Source organism: Macrobrachium nipponense, chromosome 6 (assembly GCF_015104395.2).
Source record: "Macrobrachium nipponense isolate FS-2020 chromosome 6, ASM1510439v2, whole genome shotgun sequence".
In the NCBI taxonomy this organism is placed as follows: domain Eukaryota; kingdom Metazoa; phylum Arthropoda; class Malacostraca; order Decapoda; family Palaemonidae; genus Macrobrachium; species Macrobrachium nipponense.
Genome location: NC_061108.1, coordinates 61,026,413 through 61,046,403, shown reverse-complemented (window position 1 = coordinate 61,046,403; position 19,991 = coordinate 61,026,413). Strand labels below are relative to the sequence as shown.

General features: G+C 39.4%; 2 protein-coding genes across 2 annotated transcripts in view; both read left to right on the top strand.

The window, feature by feature from the left end:
- LOC135216426 (beta-1,3-galactosyltransferase 1-like) overlaps positions 1-9,883 on the top strand; it is a 77,643-nt gene extending 67,760 nt beyond the window's left edge. Inside the window, exons 5-6 of the mRNA XM_064251784.1 lie at positions 4,314-4,480; positions 8,411-9,883. Of these exons, the coding sequence (XP_064107854.1) occupies positions 4,314-4,480; positions 8,411-8,609 (366 nt within the window). The 3' untranslated portion in view covers positions 8,610-9,883. The remainder of the gene's footprint in view (positions 1-4,313; positions 4,481-8,410) is intronic.
- A 4,348-nt stretch (positions 9,884-14,231) lies between these two features.
- LOC135216538 (keratin, type I cytoskeletal 10-like) lies at positions 14,232-14,714 on the top strand. The gene has a single exon (XM_064251911.1). It carries the CDS (start codon positions 14,232-14,234, stop codon positions 14,712-14,714), a length of 483 nt encoding a protein of 160 aa, XP_064107981.1.
- The last annotated feature ends 5,277 nt before the right edge of the window (positions 14,715-19,991 follow it).

Sequence of the window (19,991 nt, the reverse complement as noted above, 5' to 3'; positions counted from 1 at the left end):
TGGTTCATATGAGGACAACCTGGACGTTGAATATTTCACTTTTTTCGCTTCTATTCAAAAGATAACTGTCCTTAGCAAGAGACAAGAAAAGTGAAAGAAAAGAAAACAACAGGAACGACCCCGTTACACAACCGCCTGTCGTGATGGCTCACATGTCCTTCGTTATCGACTCAACGTATTGGTGAGTTGCGTTTTGATTAACAACTAGATTTGTTTCATCTTCTAGGCATACTTTCTACCCCTGTCAGTTCTTTCGTGTCAATAGCTTTGCCACATCCATGCGCGATAGAAAATTATATCGGGAATGTTCACCATTCTGTTTAGGGGATCAGTGGGCGAGTTCTCTGTAATGAGGTTAAGAGGGTGGCTCCTGCTGTCCTGAGAACCTGACGCGCCCAACCGCCCGATTCCACCTGACGGCTTTGCTTCGCGGCTTCCTGATTTTTGTTGAAGGGCCCATCTGTCTGTCCGGGATGTTGCCTGCCACGTGATTGCCTCCACATGCCGGAGTGTCGAAAAGCAAGTTTGCGCTGTTTGTACAAATGTGGTGCCACCTGAAGCCCAAGAATCTTCTCCAAAATCTCTCTTTTAGAGACCTACATAACTTCCTCTTTTTCTTTTCTTTGCTTTATGTACTAAGAGCGAACATGGGCATTTCGTTAACTTGTGTTGCCAGTTATCCAGTTTTCTTGTAATTACTTTTTTTCTATATTTCGTATTTGTTCTAAATTGCGTTTATATCTAGTTCCGCTTATTTCTTCATTCCTCTGATTGTTTTTTCTGAGTATATACGCATTCCGTTATATAAACTCTTGCCATGCAATCATAATTATGACCTTGTGGCCTCTCTGTTAAAAATATAGACATAAATGATAAAAATTAACGATAATGTTTGGCTCCAAATCTTACGTACTAAATATATTTCTTCTCCATGCGATTTCACAAGTCTTTCTTCTTCTTCTTCTTCTTCTTCTTCTTCTTCTTCTTCTTCTTCTTACTATCAAATGTCTTATTTATTTGCCTCTTAGCATACAATTTTGTCTCCCATCTCTGTTCTTCTAGTCAGTTTATCTTTTTAGAAATAGAATAGAGCATACGTAGAATTCATACCAAAGGCCTAGTATTGATCCTATGAGGTCATTCAGCGCTGAAATTGAAATTGAGAGTAATAAGGTTTGAAAGGTAACGTAACTGGAGGAAAACCTCAAAGCAGTTGCACCATGAATCAGTTGTTAGGAGAGGGACAGAGGGTCGGAAGTAAGGTGGAAGAGACTATGAGCGGATGTACATTAGCAAGAACGAAAGTGGTTGCAGCTAGGGGCTGAATGGCCGCTACTAAGAATTAAGTAACACGCACTACAGAGTTTACCTACAGTTTTTGGATCATTAATGTTTAAGTGTTCGTTTTCACCCTGGTTAGTCTCAAATAATTTTTATGTTTCTTTGCACCATTACTTATATCTGTTCGCCTTCCTCTTCAGTAATTGCCCTGTTTTGCTTTTACCGGAAGCTTACTTGTCTGTCTGTTATGTTCTCAAAATGGCAGTATTACTCTCACTCCTTCGTCTTCTCGCCTGACTACTTCGCCTATGTTGAAAGTGACCTCACCTGAGTGTCATGGTGACCACTTTCTCTTTTGCAAGAAACACAGCGGTCTTCAGTCACGACTGAACAAGACCTGCTCAGCGAAAGACTCAGTACTTCACCATCCAACCCTTCGTTCAACTGGCAGAAGTAGGGACTGGAAAGGGTGTCAGGTTATAAAGAGCAGTTACAATGAGAAGAGACAACGCCAGAGAACCGGAACCGTTACACGACTTTCGTTTTCTCATTTCTGGTCCAAGTCATGATTTCCTTGCTCCATTTTGTTATCCACCGTATGATTGTATATTTACAGATTCTTCGAGAAATTGAGTCTAGTCCTTGGCTGTTTCCTTGAAGATTGCATCCGGGATATCAAGACCTTCGTCCCAGTGCAATTCTATCCGATTTCTTGCTTCGTCCTCTCTTTGCTTTCCCATCACGTTTATTCTTCAACAGGTGCTTGAAAGTCTGCTAATGACGGTCACACTAGTAAATTAAAGGGAATTTAAAGAAATAACGATAATAACTAGATGCATAGACTTGTGGATCAATAATTATATATATATATATATATATATATAGACACACCCATGCGTGCACGCACGTACACAGACACACACATACGAATATGTGTGTGCGTGCGCGCGTGTATATTTCATGGTTGATGAAGCCAGGTTATACACTTGGTGTGAATTCTTTCGGATTAATGATCGAAATGAGACTGCAACATTCGAGTGAGAAGGTTTTCTCTCAACTCCTGGCTGGCTCTTTGCCGCGGAACTTCAGCCTACCCTCAGAATATTGGCAAAATTGACACTGCGATGGCTCGTGCTCATGTGAAGAATCCATACGAACGCGATCGATTTTATTTTTTAGTTTATCATGAGTCTAGGAAGAATATTTGGAAACCAGTGTATAAATTTAGAAATCAACGTTGCGAATGTTGGGATTGATTACCCACATGGCTATACATACGTAAGCACTCACAAACCAATAAAAATAAATCTCCATTCATAAATAGTGGTTTCAATATGGACAGTTCATAATAGGTATTTGTGTGTCTAGATCAGTTTACTTTTGTCTCTTAAGTTCTCCGGGGAGTCTTTTTCGACTACTTTATCATGGCATACTTCTTTGTATATTTAATTTGGATATCTGAACTGTACAAAAATAAACTCTCTCTCTCTCTCTCTCTCTCTCTCTCTCTCTCTCTCTCTCTCTCTCTCTCCTAAACAAATGGCTCTGCGAACAGTGAACTACTACCTAGAATCCACATAACAGATCAGCAAAATCGATTCAAGTCCTTTAAAGTCTGTAGAAAGGATCGAGTAGACTTCCAGGTGTATTGAGTTCATTTTAAAGATTCGTTAAACTTGTAAACCGTTTCACTCTTACTCTCTTCGTTTTCGTTTCTTATAAATGACAATCCTTCCCATCCACCCCACCACCCTTTTTTTTTTTTTAATATAGCTCGTTTTTCCCTCGTGTGTAAAATTTTAAATGAAGACGTCACCTCAAGTCTGCTCAAATAATTGTAGAAGACAAATAATTATACACGGAAATTCCAGTTTATATTTATGGAAATATGTACCAACATTATTTTCTTATATTTGCTTACTCGGTAGACATGTATGACTATACGTGATTTCAGTTCGTAACAGGTGGTCATGACTAAGGTGTCTCCTTGCTCTGGAAGCTTAACGGGCCATACGAACGTCCGTGGAAGGTATTGACATATACGGGCATAGAACAAGAGTGTTGGGAAGTAATGCGAATTTATCTGGACGCGTGGGTTGCACAGTTGCCAGCACTTCTTGCATCAGACAAATCATGATGTCCTTGACTCGTCAAAAGAAAACGCGCCTTGCTTCCATTTCAAAGGAAACTTGTATATTCGAACTGATATGATCATCTGCGTTTAACTGTAAACAGTTACAATTTCGCTTATACAGCAACTGTCGATACTTAACTAAAACAGCAGGAGCGAAGAGTTGCATATTCCTAATTTGATGTAGATCGAAGCGCTGTTACGCCACAGCGTAGCTGTAGTAATCATCTGTTTGAATGCTTCGCGATAATTCATCGTCATCATAATCATTGGGGACATTAACGCACGTCTGCTTCCCTATAGAATAAAAACACCATTGAATATTATGTTATACATACATATATATATATATATATATATAATTTACATATATCATATTATATATATATATATATATATATATATATATATATATATATATATATATATATAAGCGAATACCACGGGAAATGATAGTCAGGAATCCAAGCGCTTTCGTCTTTATTCAGACATCGTCAAGGAGCTCCTTGACGATGTCTGAATAAAGACGAAAGCGCTTGGATTCCTGACTATCATTTCCGTGATATTCGCTTATTTATGAAGTCACGTGCATCTATTGTGATTTTTTAAGCATATATATATATATATATATATATATATATATATATATATATATATATATATATATATATATATATATATATATATATATATATATATATATATATATAATATATATATATATATATATATATATATATATATATATATATATATATATGTATATATATACTACATATATATATATATATATATATATATATATATGTGTGTGTGTGTGTGTGTGTGTGTATAATTACCCTTTGATATTTGATAGCACTGATCATCTAAATGAAATCATGCCTTTTATTTTACTTTGAAGGTATTCGTCCTCTTGGTAACGTCTTCCATACTGGTATCGAGTCGCCCTCAAGAAGGCGGCAGCGGCACATTTGACCTCCGGCCGTCACAGCCTCTGGGTTCTTTCATTGGAGAAATTGTTGTCAGTTCGTCGCACGTCGCCGTCAAACCCAAGAGCAAAAGGAAGAGGTAAGCGCGCTGATTTCTGCACCGACGGGGCGGGCAACTCAAGGTCAAAGAAAAGATGCTGAAGTAAGAGTGGGGCTTCACTTGGAAGGAAGGAAAAGAACAGAGGATTGGAAGACTTGGGATAGATGAAGTTGGAATAGAATTCCAAATTTTGGCATTACAATGACCGTGCCATCCACAGAGGGTAGCTGCAGGTCATATTCTCTCCTGGAAATGAAGGAATTTATCATGGAAATGTTCAAAACGATAACTCTCAGGATCCTGCAGGTTCTGAACTCATAGTTCTCATACAAATTTAACTATGTCCACTTGCTGCAAATGTGTAAAGGGAAAGGCATCAGTTTCCATAGAAATTTTACCATAAAACCACAGATGTACTTTTTTTTCGTTGCTCACTCAGCGTTGCTTCAACAAGTATCCCTTAAATGAGTACAAACTGTTGGACACCGTCCTAATTAGCGTGAATCCAGTTATAGTGTACGACGAGCTATGGAATATTCAGGTTGCTTCACTATAAACCCATTGCTTTTGATGTATCCTATACCATGTTCCCAAATAGGTTCTATATTAAAACCTAGCTCTTTAAAAAAATCAAGATAACAGGGAAACCTCGCTATAAAAAAGATAAGGTTTTAAGTGATCGGTGATACTTTCAGGTTCTTCCATTCTATGATATAGATCTGCAGTTGGTCGAGTGACTTGCAGTTTATATTCACCTTTTTCTCCCGAGATCTGAGACCTGCTCACTTCTCTTAGGATCTTGAATGGTTTTCGAAATATAGTTCAGTCCATCTTCAAAGCAGGTCATAACATCTTCATGAGGTCATGCTAATGATCGCGAGGGAAATCTTTTCAATCTGGTAAGTTTTACTGATTTGCATTCGGAATATTTGTTAAACCACTTTTAACAAGGTCTTGAGGCATGGGCGTCATTTAGTGGGGCAGTGTGGGGTGTTCGACCCCCCAACGCTTTCTAGGGGGCTCTACAATTCAGCGATAGGAAAAAATCTATATAAATATATATTTACATATATAATTACTGTAAGGTCACTGTTCACGAAGCAAAGCGTCGAAAAAATATAAATAAGATTGAAGTGTAGAGAGGGATTCATTTAAATTAGTTATTTTTAACTTGTTCGTTACTACATAAATAATACATAACATATAATAGTTACCCTTTAAAAGTATTAAGACAAGTCAGTTTTCTTTAAGAGCTGAGACATCAATTCACTTTATTCACAATGAATTAATGGCCTGATAGGTCTTGAGAACAGATGAAAGTTTCTCTAATATCTTTGACAAAGCTAAGATTTTTTCTGGTGCATAATTTATGAGATCGATACAGACTTGATAGATTCCAATCAAGTAGGCAGACCCAAGAGGATCCAAAAGATCTCATCCAAGTTAAAAGACTTTTTAAATTATTCAACTGTAGGAATGACTGAGGACAATACAAGTCTTTCCCATGAGGTATCATTCAAAAGAATCTATTTTGACTTATTAGACAGATTTCTCTCTGAGATTGATAATAGATTCACTCATAATATGCCAATGATAGCAGCGATGAATGCATTTGACTATTATTCTAATGACTTTTTACATAATAAGAAATTATCTACCATAGTACAGTTTTATAAGGATATATACATAGATGTAATCCTTCTAAATGCCCAAATTTTTTAAGTAAAGAGCCACTTTCTAACTAAGAATGAAAGGCCTAAGAATTTGTTTTAATTGTACGATGAACTCAAACCAACTGAATGTACCTAATCAGAAATTCTTAATTGTTCAAATTCTCATCACCTGTCCAGTACCTACTGCCAGCAATGAACGACTTTATTCAGTGCTTAGTTTAGTGAAAACGCATCTACGAATGAGCGCTTGAAAGACTTGTTTCTCATGGCCTCAGAAAAGGAACTTGTTAAAAAACTAAACTATGACATACTGGTTAAAAATTTTGCAAAATTAAGATCAAGGAGGTATCCACTATTGCAGTAAATAATATCTGAAATCCATGAAGCATTCATTTTGAAACTTCCTTGGATGAATCTTGTTAAAATTATGTACCATTTTATCTCTACACATTTTCCCAAGCTTAAGATCTTCCTGTTCACGTCGACTTTTCTTGTTTCCTGAATGTTCTTGTGTGGGTAGTGAGCTATATTTAATGAACATGTTAAATTGCAGATATTCTAGGGCCAATACTATAGTTTATAACTTGATTTGTTTAAAAATTTCCACTACCTTTTCATCTTCATTTATCATCTCAAAATTGGACGTACAGCATTTTTTAATGAAAGAATGAAAATTCTTCAAATTTCATTTACATGTGGCTTCAAATTCGCTTCGCCACTCGCCCCATTTTTCAGGAGAGGGGGGGGGGAGACCTCAAAGAAACCTTTGCCCCCGCCAAGGAAAACTGAAATGACGCCCCTGTCTTAAGGATTCGTTGATAAATCAGGTAATGTAGCGTTGAACTCTATCTTAGTCAAGTTAACGATTATGCTATCAAATAAACTTGTGGTTTACTTGAATAAGGGATTTCGTTTCCTATACAACGAGCAGAGGGAATAAAAAGTTTGATTACATAATTTTGATACTCATTTAAACAGCAGTAATGTAAAATAATTATCTTTGGTCCACAGAAGAAAAAGAAATGGTGTATAATAGTCCCCATACAGTTAGGTATTTCCAAAATTTACGAGATATTTTACCTATCACATGACATTTTTCTATTTTCAAGCTAGGTCTAAAAAATTCTATAGTAACTGACTATTTGTTGCTTATTATTGGAAAATTTAAAAATATCACGTGGTACGTAAAACGTCGCATAAATTGTGGAAATACCGAACAGACTTTTTAAGGGGACCGTGTTTCATATATGACTTTTCAGTGCGGCCCGACCATTCAAAAATAACTGCCAAGCTGAAGATTTAATAAACCCTAATTGCTTACACTCCTAAACTGTCGTTCCGGCGACAAAGAGAGAAGGAGGTTCTTCTATGACCTATGGCATAGTCCATAGGAGGATTCTGTTTTTATTTTGTATTAGTATATATTACATTCACATGTCCCCAGTGTTGATGTATGGAGCAGAAACATGGCCATTAAGAAGAAAAGAGGAAGTAATACTTGGGAGAACAGAGATGAGAATGCTGAGGTGGATTATGGGAATATTGCTGCTTGAGAGATTGGAAAATGATGAAATAAGAAGAGGGGCAGACTCAGTAAAGATTACAGAGGTGATAAGAGAGTCACGATTGAGATGGTATGGGTGTGTGTTGAGGATGGATGACGAGAAGGGAGTGAGAAGGGCTTGGGAGGAACCTGTTAGAGGAAGAAGATCAAGAGGGAGAGAGAATTAGATGGCCTTATATCAAAGTTATGCCTTTGATATAAGGCAGTGGAGAATTCGCATAGGGCAACCAACCCCTTAATGTTGGGATAACGGTGGGAAAGAAGACATTTCCATGTCCAGTGTAGCCTTTTTGTAACTACAGAATGTTTTTCATAACTTAAAAATACAAGACTAATTTTGCAGTAGATTTTTTACTGAAACCGTTTTTCTAACACCCTGATGTGTGGTACGCCATAACTTGAGATTCTTGACCAGCGGCCCTTCTTATATATATATATATATATATATATATATATATATATATATATATATATATATATATATATATATATATATATATATATATATATATATATATATATATATATCGATATATATATATATATATATATATATATATATAATATATATATATATAAATCGATATATATATATATATAGTATATATATATATATATATATATATATATATATATATATTATATATATGTGTGTGTGTGTGTGTGTGTGTGTGTGTGTGTGTGTATGTGTGCACACGAATAGGTTTATTAATAATCGACTTTTATCACCAGACCCGAGAAAAACGAAGCAGAGGAAGAGGACGGTCCCCGCTTCTCCAAGTTCATCGGAGGCCCGGAATCTGAGCTGACGGTGAGTGCCGGTGCTGGACCTTCCGTTGCCGTGGCGTCTGGACCTTCTCTATCAATTTCCGGAAGTACCATCACATTCAACAAGCCCGCTGAAGTCTTACCCATTGGCCCAAACAATTAAAAGTAATGGAAAAATGATTGGTGATGAGGAGAAACGGAGTTAACATCGTCTAAAATAAAAGTAATTCTACAGAAAACTCTCCAACAGATTATATCGTTTGTTGATCAAATTTATGGAATAACAATTCAGAAAAACCAGTATACAATGCAGTGCAGGTGAGATATTGAGTAGTCTACAGAGATAAGTTCAGAAACTGAACGTCTTTTGTTTATGTTTGCGTTCATCCCCGTTTAGCAAAATGTAAAGGTTAACTGAAACAACCGGAATATTTTTGAATGTAAGGAAAATGAGTTGAAATAGGAAAATGCGACTTATACTAAAATATTGAAATGAAAGAATCACATTTGCAAAGTGAGTCTAAAAAGTATTAAACAAAAACGAAAAAAGTTAGAATATTTGCTGTAATAACTGAAATTAGCGGTGAACCATAATACATAAGGCCCTTTTTGAACTGACGCTGAGAAATCGAAGGTATCATTGAAATGAAAAGAGCCTAAATGAAGAAGAGCTGAGCTTACCTGATTAATTAAAGGGCGGGGCAGGAGGATGTTTGCTTAATTATTGTATAGCTTATTGCTCTATGTTAGGTCATTTACTGAAAAATCGTCTTTTTCTTCTTCTTCTTCTTCTTCTTCCTCTTTTTTACAAACATAATATATTTTACACAGTAGAGAAACTGAACGAAAATAAACTGTAACGTGGCTTTTTTCGATAAATTTGAAAGCTGCTTTTCATTTCATTCAGACTAACGTGCCCTTTAAGATCTGTACAAATCGGAATACTTTTGTTCATTAAGAGAACCTTTCGCAACGAGCCATTCATCCAAAATATCAAAGTCAGAAAATGACGGGTGAAGAGCTGCTTCACTTTCTATTAAGGCGTGCATTCTTAGAAACCAGAACTTCCTTCGAGTATTAGAGAACATTCGTAAAATGATTTGATTAGACTTGCCGCTTAGACTTTACGCCTGCAGGTGACCTAACTTCCCGCCAAGAGCTGCTGAAACCTTGCGGAGTGACCTAGGGCCACTCATTTTTGGAGTCAACGCATCTATCTGTGTTCCCAGACGGTCTAATGACATATGTTATTAAGCAAGATGGTGATATTGCTTTGTTAAGCTCAATGATTGCTTTTGTATAAATGTTACTTACTTAAAGCCTGTTTTCGTTATTGAAGTAAATGTCATTGCTTTAGTATTTTTTTATTATTTGTTAATGTGAAAGTTTATTTGGTGAATGTGACATTCGTGGCACAGAATTAAATGAACATGCTTCTTTTCTAGTTTAGTTATCCTTTTGATATGTCAGTCCTGAGAGAAAAAGATCGTAGTGGACTTTAAACAATTTTAATATAAAGAATAAATCTACCGCACATCATCTTATGCTGACGATTTTTTTTCTTTCACTGGGAGTATGAAGATATAGGTAAAGTAAATATTTTATGTTTTCTTAATAAGATAAAGAAATGATTTAGCGTCTTCAGGAACCATTCTAAGAATCTTATGTACAGAAACGTAGGAGAGGGCATAGCATGGAAGGGACGAAGTGGTTGGATAAGGGCTACCGAAATCACTGGCAAAGATCAGTTGAGAAGTGAGACCCAAAGAATAATTCTTCCACTAGGAGATAAAAATATAGAACCAGCAGGATAACAGAGAGGAATTGCAGATTTATTGGACCATAATAGTAAAGGGCAGACATTCTATTCAGAGTGGGCACGTTTAGGAGTGGATTCCCCCTTCATCCATTACAATATTCTCTTCTGAAGATAAGTTTTGCAGCAAGAGAAGCTCAGCTGACTTCCATGTTCCTTTTGTTGAACACATAAAATTCAGTGTGAAGAGTAGTACAAAAATGACACAGAAAATAAAGAACTAATCTTGTAAATGATGCTGCCTTAATTCTTCTTTTGGACAAAGGGCATAATTATGACCCTCCTCGTTCATACAGTCAGCCAGGATATTAAGTAACCTGAGACTTGAACGCTCAATCATAAAGTACTACTGCGTGGTCAAAGAGACCAGATGATCACAAAATGACTTGAACTGACTAACAGTACAACGTTTATTTTGCCTGCATCGCAGCAAAAGAACATTTTTACCATCTTTATTTGGCATTTGCCTAAAATCTACATGGACAATCTATGCATAAAGATCAATCGTTATGAATTTATATATATATATATATATATATTATATTATATATATATATATATATATATATATATATATATATATATATATATATATAAAGAGAGAGAGAGAGAGCGTGGCATAAGTATATATAGGTTACATAAATGTAAATATCGGCAGCTATTTCATTTATTATTTACACATAATATGGTCCCTCGTTTCTTTTCATTAAGAGTATCCATAACGTTTTTTTATTCTTATATCTTCTTTTCTATACAGACTTTAGCTCCAGCTTTGCCATTTACTCAAAATATTTCATTGTATTTTTCTTTATTTTTCTATAAGTTTTTTATTATCAAAATACAAGATACTTGCATAATAAAGACTTAATTTTTAATCATTGCTAATGTCTGTCACGTCTAATACTATTATAGATACTTTAACATACTATTTACTTAGTAAAAAGTCTTGCCCTACGCTGTCACCTAGTTTTCCTGTCGACCAGTTGGGTATCGCCCAGTTGTACTGCCGACCAGTTCGCTGCCGCCTAGTTTTCCTGTCGACCAGTTGGGTATCGCCCAGTTGTACTGCCGACCAGTTCGCTGTCGCCCAATAGCCACTGAACCTATCCCCCACCAAAACTCTTCTCTCCATATCTTCCTTCACTTTATCTCACCATCTAATTATCTGTCTCCCTCTCAATCTTCTTCCTCTAACAGGTTCTTCCCAAGCCTTCTCTCCCTCCTGTCAACCATCCTCAACACATATCCATACCATCTCAATCGTGACTCTCTCATCACATCTGCAATCTTTACTAAGCCTGTTCCTCTTCTTATTTCATTATTTTCCAATCTCTCGAGCAGCGATATTCCCATAACCCACCTCAGCATTCTCATCTCTGTTCTCTCAAGCTTTACTTCCTCTTTCCTTCTTAGAGCCCATGCTTCTGCCCCATACATTAACACTGGTCTGATCACTGTGTTATAGATCTTGACTTTTAGCTTGATTAGCATTTTCTTATCACATACTTCTCCAGCTACCTCTCTCCACCTCCCCCATGCAGATTTTATCCTACTGTCCACTTCAGCCTCAAATCCTCCCTCTTGGCTTTAAAGTAGGTCCTTAGTATTTAATCTTTTCTGCCTCTTCTTCTTGCATTACTATTCTGTTTCTATCTTCCCTACTGCTCAGTAAAACCTGTTTTATTCACATTCACCTTTAAGTCACCCCTCTCTAAAAACTCCAACCACTCTCCAACCCTTCTCTATAGGTCCTCCTCATTTTCAGCAGTAATCACCAGATCATCAGCATATAACAACTCCCACAGCTCTTCATTCCTGATCTCTTCACTTAACACATCTATGACCACCACAAACGAAACTGAGCTTAATGCTGACCCTTGATGTAATCCATCACTAACTTCAAAGTTTTCTGTTTCCCTAACTGCTGTTATTATAAATCTGCTCAACATATCACCATAAGTATTTAAAAAAAAAACTTGTTTTGTAGTAAGGAGTGGACCAGAGGAGAGTAGACTGATATGTGCAATTCAGTTATTTTCTTCGGTCTTCATTCCACTTACTCCTCAAACCTGACCAAGTGTAATGAAATACAAGGTGTAACACGAGTTCATGCAAATAATTGCGGAAATGAAAGAAAATTTCATTCTCAGCAGAAAATGTTCTATAACAAATGCATTTCAAGGCTTCATTTGTCGGTGAGGTGAATTTCTAAAATAACCGTTATCATTAAATGACCAAGTAGATGGCAGGCATAGGATGCTTATTTATAAATACTTCCAGAACAAATAAATTCTGTAGATACTGAACAAAGGGTAAAAATGCAAGTATCAATGAAACCTCCCTCTCCGGCAATGGTATTCACTGGAATGCGATAAAGGAAAGAAAAGTAGCCGAATGGACACTCCCTTCCATCAAAGATTGGCCTAATCATTAAACACTGATCAAAGATTTAAAACGGATTTTCAAAAATCTCTTGTTCTCCATCCAAAGTATTCATCATACTCCAGTTGAAGGGAAAAACACACTTAAGAAAATGCTTTCATCCCTGTCAGATGAAAGAGAATGGGAACATTATGGAAAATTCATGTTCTTCAGTCGTTGCTGAAAAAAAGTACCACATACATTGATGCAGTGTTCAAAAGAGGTAAAATAGCTGGCGTTCAAAGTGCAGTAACCTCCCTACCTGTATTCCCTCATCATGATTTTTATCAGAACTGCAGATGATTTCAAGCAGTTCCTCCCAACACATTTCCTTTACTATTTTGTCATAATCATTCTGATCTCATATCCCACATGGCTGGACGTTTTTCAACTTCATCAAAGAAAAATATTGTCGGTGTCCAAGCAATTAGTCTCCATCTTGACATGTGGCCCAGGTAAATCCACGCGGTCCATATGAACAGACACCAGTAAACGTGTGTATCTCAAACTGTGCGGAATCCGTGCAGTTGCAAGGGGAAACTCGATCCCCGTGGATGCCACAGCGGTTAACAAATCTGTGTGGTTGTATGTGAATGCCTCTGTGCACTGTCATTGACTGAGCATCTGTGTGGTTCAGTCCATGCAGATGCAACCGGCATATGAACAGGGTCTTATTCATTCATTTCAAACAATCCAAGTCCTTATGGGACTGCCATGTTTAGCCACAGCTATTACACTACTTGCCAGGTTTATGGCCACTCAGCTCAATGGGTAAAGTGCCCTAACAAAACTAGTACCCCAGCCATTGCTTTGGCAGTGACAAACCCAAAAACCTTGGGATATCCAGCCAAGGGTCACATTTCTGTGGTACCTCTGAGAGGTAACTAACCCGCCCACCAGGTTACCACATTCGATGACACTTGCATGCAAATTTTTCTCATAAGGGAAGACAAAGTCCCCTATGAAGCTAGAATAGATCACCATAACCTCTTCATGATTGAGAGTATCAATCATGTTAAGATGATTCTTCCCACAGTTCAGTTGAGGGTCACAAGATCTTATAGACCCAAAATCTGCCCACTTGCTGTAGAAAGCTACTTTCCTGGAGGTTATGACATCCTCCTGGGACGCGATTTGCAGTCCCCCTCTATGGTAAGAAAATCACAGGGTCCAAACCCCTCCAGTTATTTATTAGGCATGACTAAGCCTCACAAACCTGCTTTTAACCCACTAGTACCCCAGGTCACTTCCACACCAGGCTCCACCCAGTCTGGCTATTGAGCCAGTTCTAAACCTGATTCCTTTGCCTGACACTGTATTAGTGCCAGTGCCAGAGCACGCCTCGAATCTCCTTCCCAGAGATCCCAGTCCGGGACACCTCTCCCTTCCCAGTTTGGCTCCACTACCAGTGCAAGTGAGAGAGGATAACCCAGTTTCATTAGGAACTCCCCCAGATTCCCATGACCACAGTGGAAGCTCACCCAAAGACACAGCCTCACAACCTGTGCCTGAGCTAGTTATTGTGACTTGTGAGTGTCGCTCATGTAAATGACGAAGTCTTCCTCTTCCTCCCAGTCCTCAGCAGCTACTTCCTTGAGTCAGGATTCTACCATACCTCAACTGGCCGATGAACTTAAGGAGCTCCGAGGGCTGGCACTAGATCTTGTAAGGAATGCTTCTGTTCCAGTTGCCTTAGCAGCCAGAGCAGTTGGTACTCCCCTAACTTCCTCAAACTTGGTTCCACCAAGTCAAAACCTGGAGTCGATACACTCACCTCCAAAAAATCAATGGAAGAGAGGTCAAAGGCATAGAAGCTCCAAGGTCCACTATCCGACAAGAAGTCTGAATCTGAGTGGGGGCGGGATCATCAAGGGTGGCGGCAGCAGGGGCGGCGGCAGCAGGGGCGGCGGCAGCAGGGGCGGCGGCAGCAGGGGCGGCGGCAGCAGGGGCGGCGGCAGCAGGAGCGGCGGCAGCAGCGCCAGGAACAGGACAACCGAAGTTGGCCTTCCTAACATATGCCCTTTCCTCTAAGGGCAGATCTGCAGCTCAGGGCAGGGGGGCAGTGATAGGCCACTCATCGGGATTAAAGTTGAGGAGGGCATTCCAGGCTATCTCAAGAAACTGGATGTGGGACAACCTTCGGAGGTCTGGAGTATAGTACCCACAGTCTGGAGTATAGTACCCACAGTAAGCATTCTGGAGGGCCAACTGAAGAATTTATTTGAGGAGCTTCTGTGTCCACCTCCTGGTTCTCCTGGCAAAGGGATAATACTGGATGAGTTGATCAAAGAGATCAACTCCTCCCATGTGCCTATTGTAGTGCCTAATGACGGTAGGCCGCTCGACACGAAACTCCTCATACATAACTCGGCCCTGCCGACATGTCTTCTTCCGCTGGACGACCTCTTCTTGGATGGGTTCATGACTCGTCGTAATCATGGGGACGAGTTGGACCCCCTTCCAACAGATGACGAAGACAGCTCCCTTCCGCCGCCACTCGGTCTCTCCTCTTGCCAGATGTTGCAGCTGGCTAGCGAACCTCTTGAGGACATTCGGGGCCCCACGCACCAACTGAAGGGTACCACTGACTTGCACACCTACTTCATACAGTTCCTGGGCCAGGGATACCGAGTTATAATAATTAATCATGAACAGGTTGTATCCCTGGTTACGGAAACGATCCACAAGACTGAACACAGTGTCACGCAGCGTGGAGAAGACCCCGGAATACACCGAGAAGTTCACGACGTATCCAGTGTTGGACTCCATAATAAAAAAAACAGTTTCACTCCCTATTTCTTTGGCTTCTTGGGGTTATACACTTTAATGCTCAGATGTCCTTTGTAAGGCATCATCCCCTCATCCAAAGAAAGGGTCTTGCTAGGAACGACAAGAAACTGGCACCATTCACGAATGTACTCCAACACTGGGCGGACTAAGATGAGGCGATTGGGGTTATTCCGGGGTATGGCCCTTCGGTTGAAGGCATTGAAATACCTGTCCAACGCCAGGAAACTATCATGGGGCATAACGCTGGGCACATTGGCCGAACTTATAAAAAAATTCCGCCTCCAATATTGCCCAACGTTGGCAGCAGGCATCATTCCAAAAAAAATGTGGAGCCCCGAAAAATGTGCCATGTCGGTGAGGTTGCAGCCCCGCCAGCGATACGACAATGTCGTCCGTAGTTCATCACGGCAGTACCGAGCGTAGTCTGCCGTCTCTGCTACCAGGTATTCCAGCAATTCCCGCGTAAGGAACAGATGAATGAACCCCAGAGCAGTGAAAGGAACAGGTATGGTGAGCCCAGGTGCTGCCGTGAATGGGTGCATGTTAGGTGGTGTGGGGTCCTCCGACCAACCCTCGTCGCTCTCGGACGACCGGCCTTCACCTTGGCTGGGGCGACACTCCAATCTTTTACGTGCCTGTGCGCACGCACGCGCATATGCTCGGGCACGGTTTTGCACTCGAAACCCCCCATTGGCCCATCTCCCTCACTTAGGCCCTCACTTTCAGTGTCGTCATCGGCGACAAAACTAGACGACGACAACTCCCCCTCCTCCTCCTCAGATTCCCCCTCATAAGCACTAAAACCACTGAATTCCAACTCACTTTCAGCCTGTGACCCTCGTACGGACATTGGGGGCAAATATTCATCATCACTAACATCGGGAGTGATGTCCTCGTCACTAGATGACCAACCGCCATCAAAATGAGGACGTGCGACATGCTCCCAATCAAGCTCTAACAAGTAATTGTCAATGTCCTTTGGTTCGAGGCCTCCCAAATGCCTACAAATGCCCCTCAGGACACCTCGATGCTTCCTAGGGGTTATAAAAGGCACACGAGACTCACGTTGTGGTGCTTGAACACTTTCGGCCACACAAGGCCGCACGGAACAGCGTTGAGGAGCAAGGTCATCTTGGGTGCTTGGTCCCTCGTCAGCATCCAAGTCCAAAATACGTCTCACATGATCCCTCCCGAGAGGTAAAATGCGCCTTTCATGCTCCATTCGACGTTCAGACATCTCTACGTACGTCTTGTACCACCACAAATACTCAAACCCTCGCAAAAGTTCGGCAAAACATGATTGCGGCAAAAGATCGCTCTCAGACGACTCGTCGCTGATGCTTGCTGGTGCAAGAAGAAGGCATTTCGCGCAAGCACACCTGATTAACGCTTGTAAACAAAAAAACAGCTTGATCCGTGAGCTCCCAGCATCCCTCAAGGCATGTGATTCAAAAGTTTTTGCCTAGTAGGCGAATTTTTTAAAAAACTATTTTGGTGGTGATCTGTGGTTTTATGAGCCAAAGAGGTGGTGATCTGTGGTTTTATGAGCCAAAGGGGTGGTGATCTCTGGTTTTATGAGCCAAAGGGGTGGTGATTGTGGTTCTTTGTGGTATTATGGCTCTTGGGGGGTGGCATTAGTGCATTGTGGTTTTACAGGGCCCTGGTAAGGTGTTGTATTTTATGAACTTATATTAACAAGTGGTTATATTTGGCGGTATATAATTGTTTTGGATGATTTGTGGATTGTGGTTTTCTACGGTTTATATCCAGACGAGGTGATTACTTGGGTGTTATATACATGTGGCGGTATCACAAATGGTTTACTTTAAGGTATATCGGTGGTCAAATGGATTAGGATTTAGCCTGTGGTAGATATTTTATACTGGTGGATATTTTATATGGGTGGCTCTTCAATTGAGAATTTTCGAGGACAATTTTTGGGTACCCTTGTGGTGACAAGAAGATTTTCTGAGGACAATTTTTGAGGATTAATGTGGTTCTATAGTACCAGCGAAGATTTATTGAGGATTCCCAGGGAGGATTAATTGGATGATTTTTGGGGCCAATTTGAGGAATGATGATTTCTGAGTTTACAAGTCTGACTAGCAAGTCAATGGTGCGATTTGAGCACATGTTGAATAAACAGGTGGTTTGGTGCTGACAATGCTGTGGTGTCTCGAATGAGACTAATTGTTGAGATTTTCTTTTGGAGTTGATTACTCGGAGGTTTGCACTACTTTCAGGAATGTTGATGATGACATTCCATTGTGAAGAATTTTAAGGGGTCATCCAGGGTGTGATATGATATGTTGTGGCAGCAATTTGTGTGGCGATACAAACTACGGGGGGAAAGCGTCGAATTTTTTTTTCTTATACATTTTGTAATGGGAAAAGTTGAATCAATTTTTTTCAACATGGGAAACCTGTAATTGGGATTAAACAGTTTTTTTATGGTACCTTCACATAGGATTTCTACTATAGAGAGGAGGTAGAATTTATTTAGGAATATGTAGGATAGAAGGGATATTCAACATCATGTTTGATGGAGGTTATTTGTATTGTATAAAAATTACAGGGGTTTTGCTGTATAAACATTATGGAGTCTTTGATAGTATACTTGTCAGATACGGGATTAATAATGAGTGGTCAGTTAGTGACAAAAATTCTTCCAGCAAGCTTAATAGGAGTCAGTAGATAAAGATCATATTTTATTTTAATGAAGAATTTCAGTCTTTAATAATTGACTATGAGATTGGGTATGTTAGTTCCTGATAGAATCGTGTGTTAAAGCAAGACTTTATTTGTTTTAAGATCATGTAGACTTGTCAAGGGGTCAGTTAGGACCTATTAAAGATGAAACATGGACACACAATGACTTTAGAGAATTCCCAAGCTCACAAGAGTGGTGACAACGAAAACAACTTAGGATCTACAGTGCCAGAGGTTGGATCTTCACACGGGCGATGATGTCACGGGTCGCCTTTGCAAGGACGAGATATCATCGATGTATAGTCTCAGGATAGATTCTAAAACAAATCGGGAGTCTACAATACTTTTACAAGGCAGGTGCAGGACGCACTTGCATGGAAGTCGCGGGATATTTCAAGTCGGCAACGAGGTGGAGGTTACGATTCCTTCATCGGAAGACGTTGAATCTACAGTTCACCAACAAGGGTGTTAAGATACACCTACATGGGTCCCAGACCCGTAATAATGGCTCATGCAGAGTTGTTTCGAGATGGTTCATGGGTTCTACAATTCATCGACAAAGGTGTTCATGAAACACCTACTTGGGGACCACAAGGCAGTTAAAGTTCCGCCTACACTGGAGACGGTTACAGTTCCACAGCTAGAGGATAACGAAGGGGATGAATTCTTCTTTGAGAAACGCTACACAGTTCCAGTGATTACCGTTATGATAGCTATAATGATGGTCAATATGCATTGCAGAAGTCATCAAACTACTATGCAGCCGACGGAGTAAGAGAACCCCAGCAACAGAAGCAGCTCTAAATCATGTGGCAAACTAAAAGATATTATGAACTAGTATATACCAATGTAGTGTGCGACAGGGGTGCACATATACAAGTGGCCAAGCCATCTTAAACGCACTGGTAGAGGGAAAAATATAAATAAATATATTTAAAATAGTGGGGTTGATAACCTTAGCTCTTGCCAGCTAGAGACAGTTGCGAATGCTGGATTCCTCAGAGATGCTGAGATAAAAAAACAAATAGAAAACACATTGTGTGCATAATCGAGTTTGTTGATGCATTCCAAAGACATGAGGTAATCACGGGAAAAGTTACCAAATTACATTGTATGTGTGTATTCATGCGTCGGTTAGTGGGTGTACATTCGTACATACGAGTCACAGAAAATGACATATACTAATCTCTAGTATGTGAATTAACGGGGGAATTAGACGACAAGCTATCAAAGTGGACACAAGTGATTTTGGCATAGAAGAGGCATTGGAGGTCCATCGGAAAATGTAAAAGTGAAGTGACATTAAGTTCAGTTCTAAAGAAAGGGGAGTGCGATGTGACACACATTTTATTGAGGAACTTTAATGTTTAATTGTCTGATAATTATGGTCTCTTTATTTCAGATGGATTTGAAGTCACCATATAGAAAAATTAGATTTACCTACACTTGTTTTTGACTTTTGATAAACTATGAATTCTTGGACAGAAAGAGATAGGAGAGGGGGGGACTTACATAAATATGATTTTGGGAAGAATGTGATAGTTTAACGTTTCCTTTTTTTTAGTTATTCTTAGCCCATTTTATTCCATTTTCATGTTAGCTATTTTTGGGAAATAAAAAGTATATTTTTGTAATAGTGGGAGTTTTAATTAGCTTAGAGTTTGATATTTGACTTTCAGCTAACTTCAGACGGAGACACTCGAGGGAGCCATGGGAGATAGGTCACGTTACAAAGTTAGGAGTTCTCTCGAAACTGTTCAAACGAGTGTCAATTCGACCTCGTAAGATATATATAAATATATATAGATA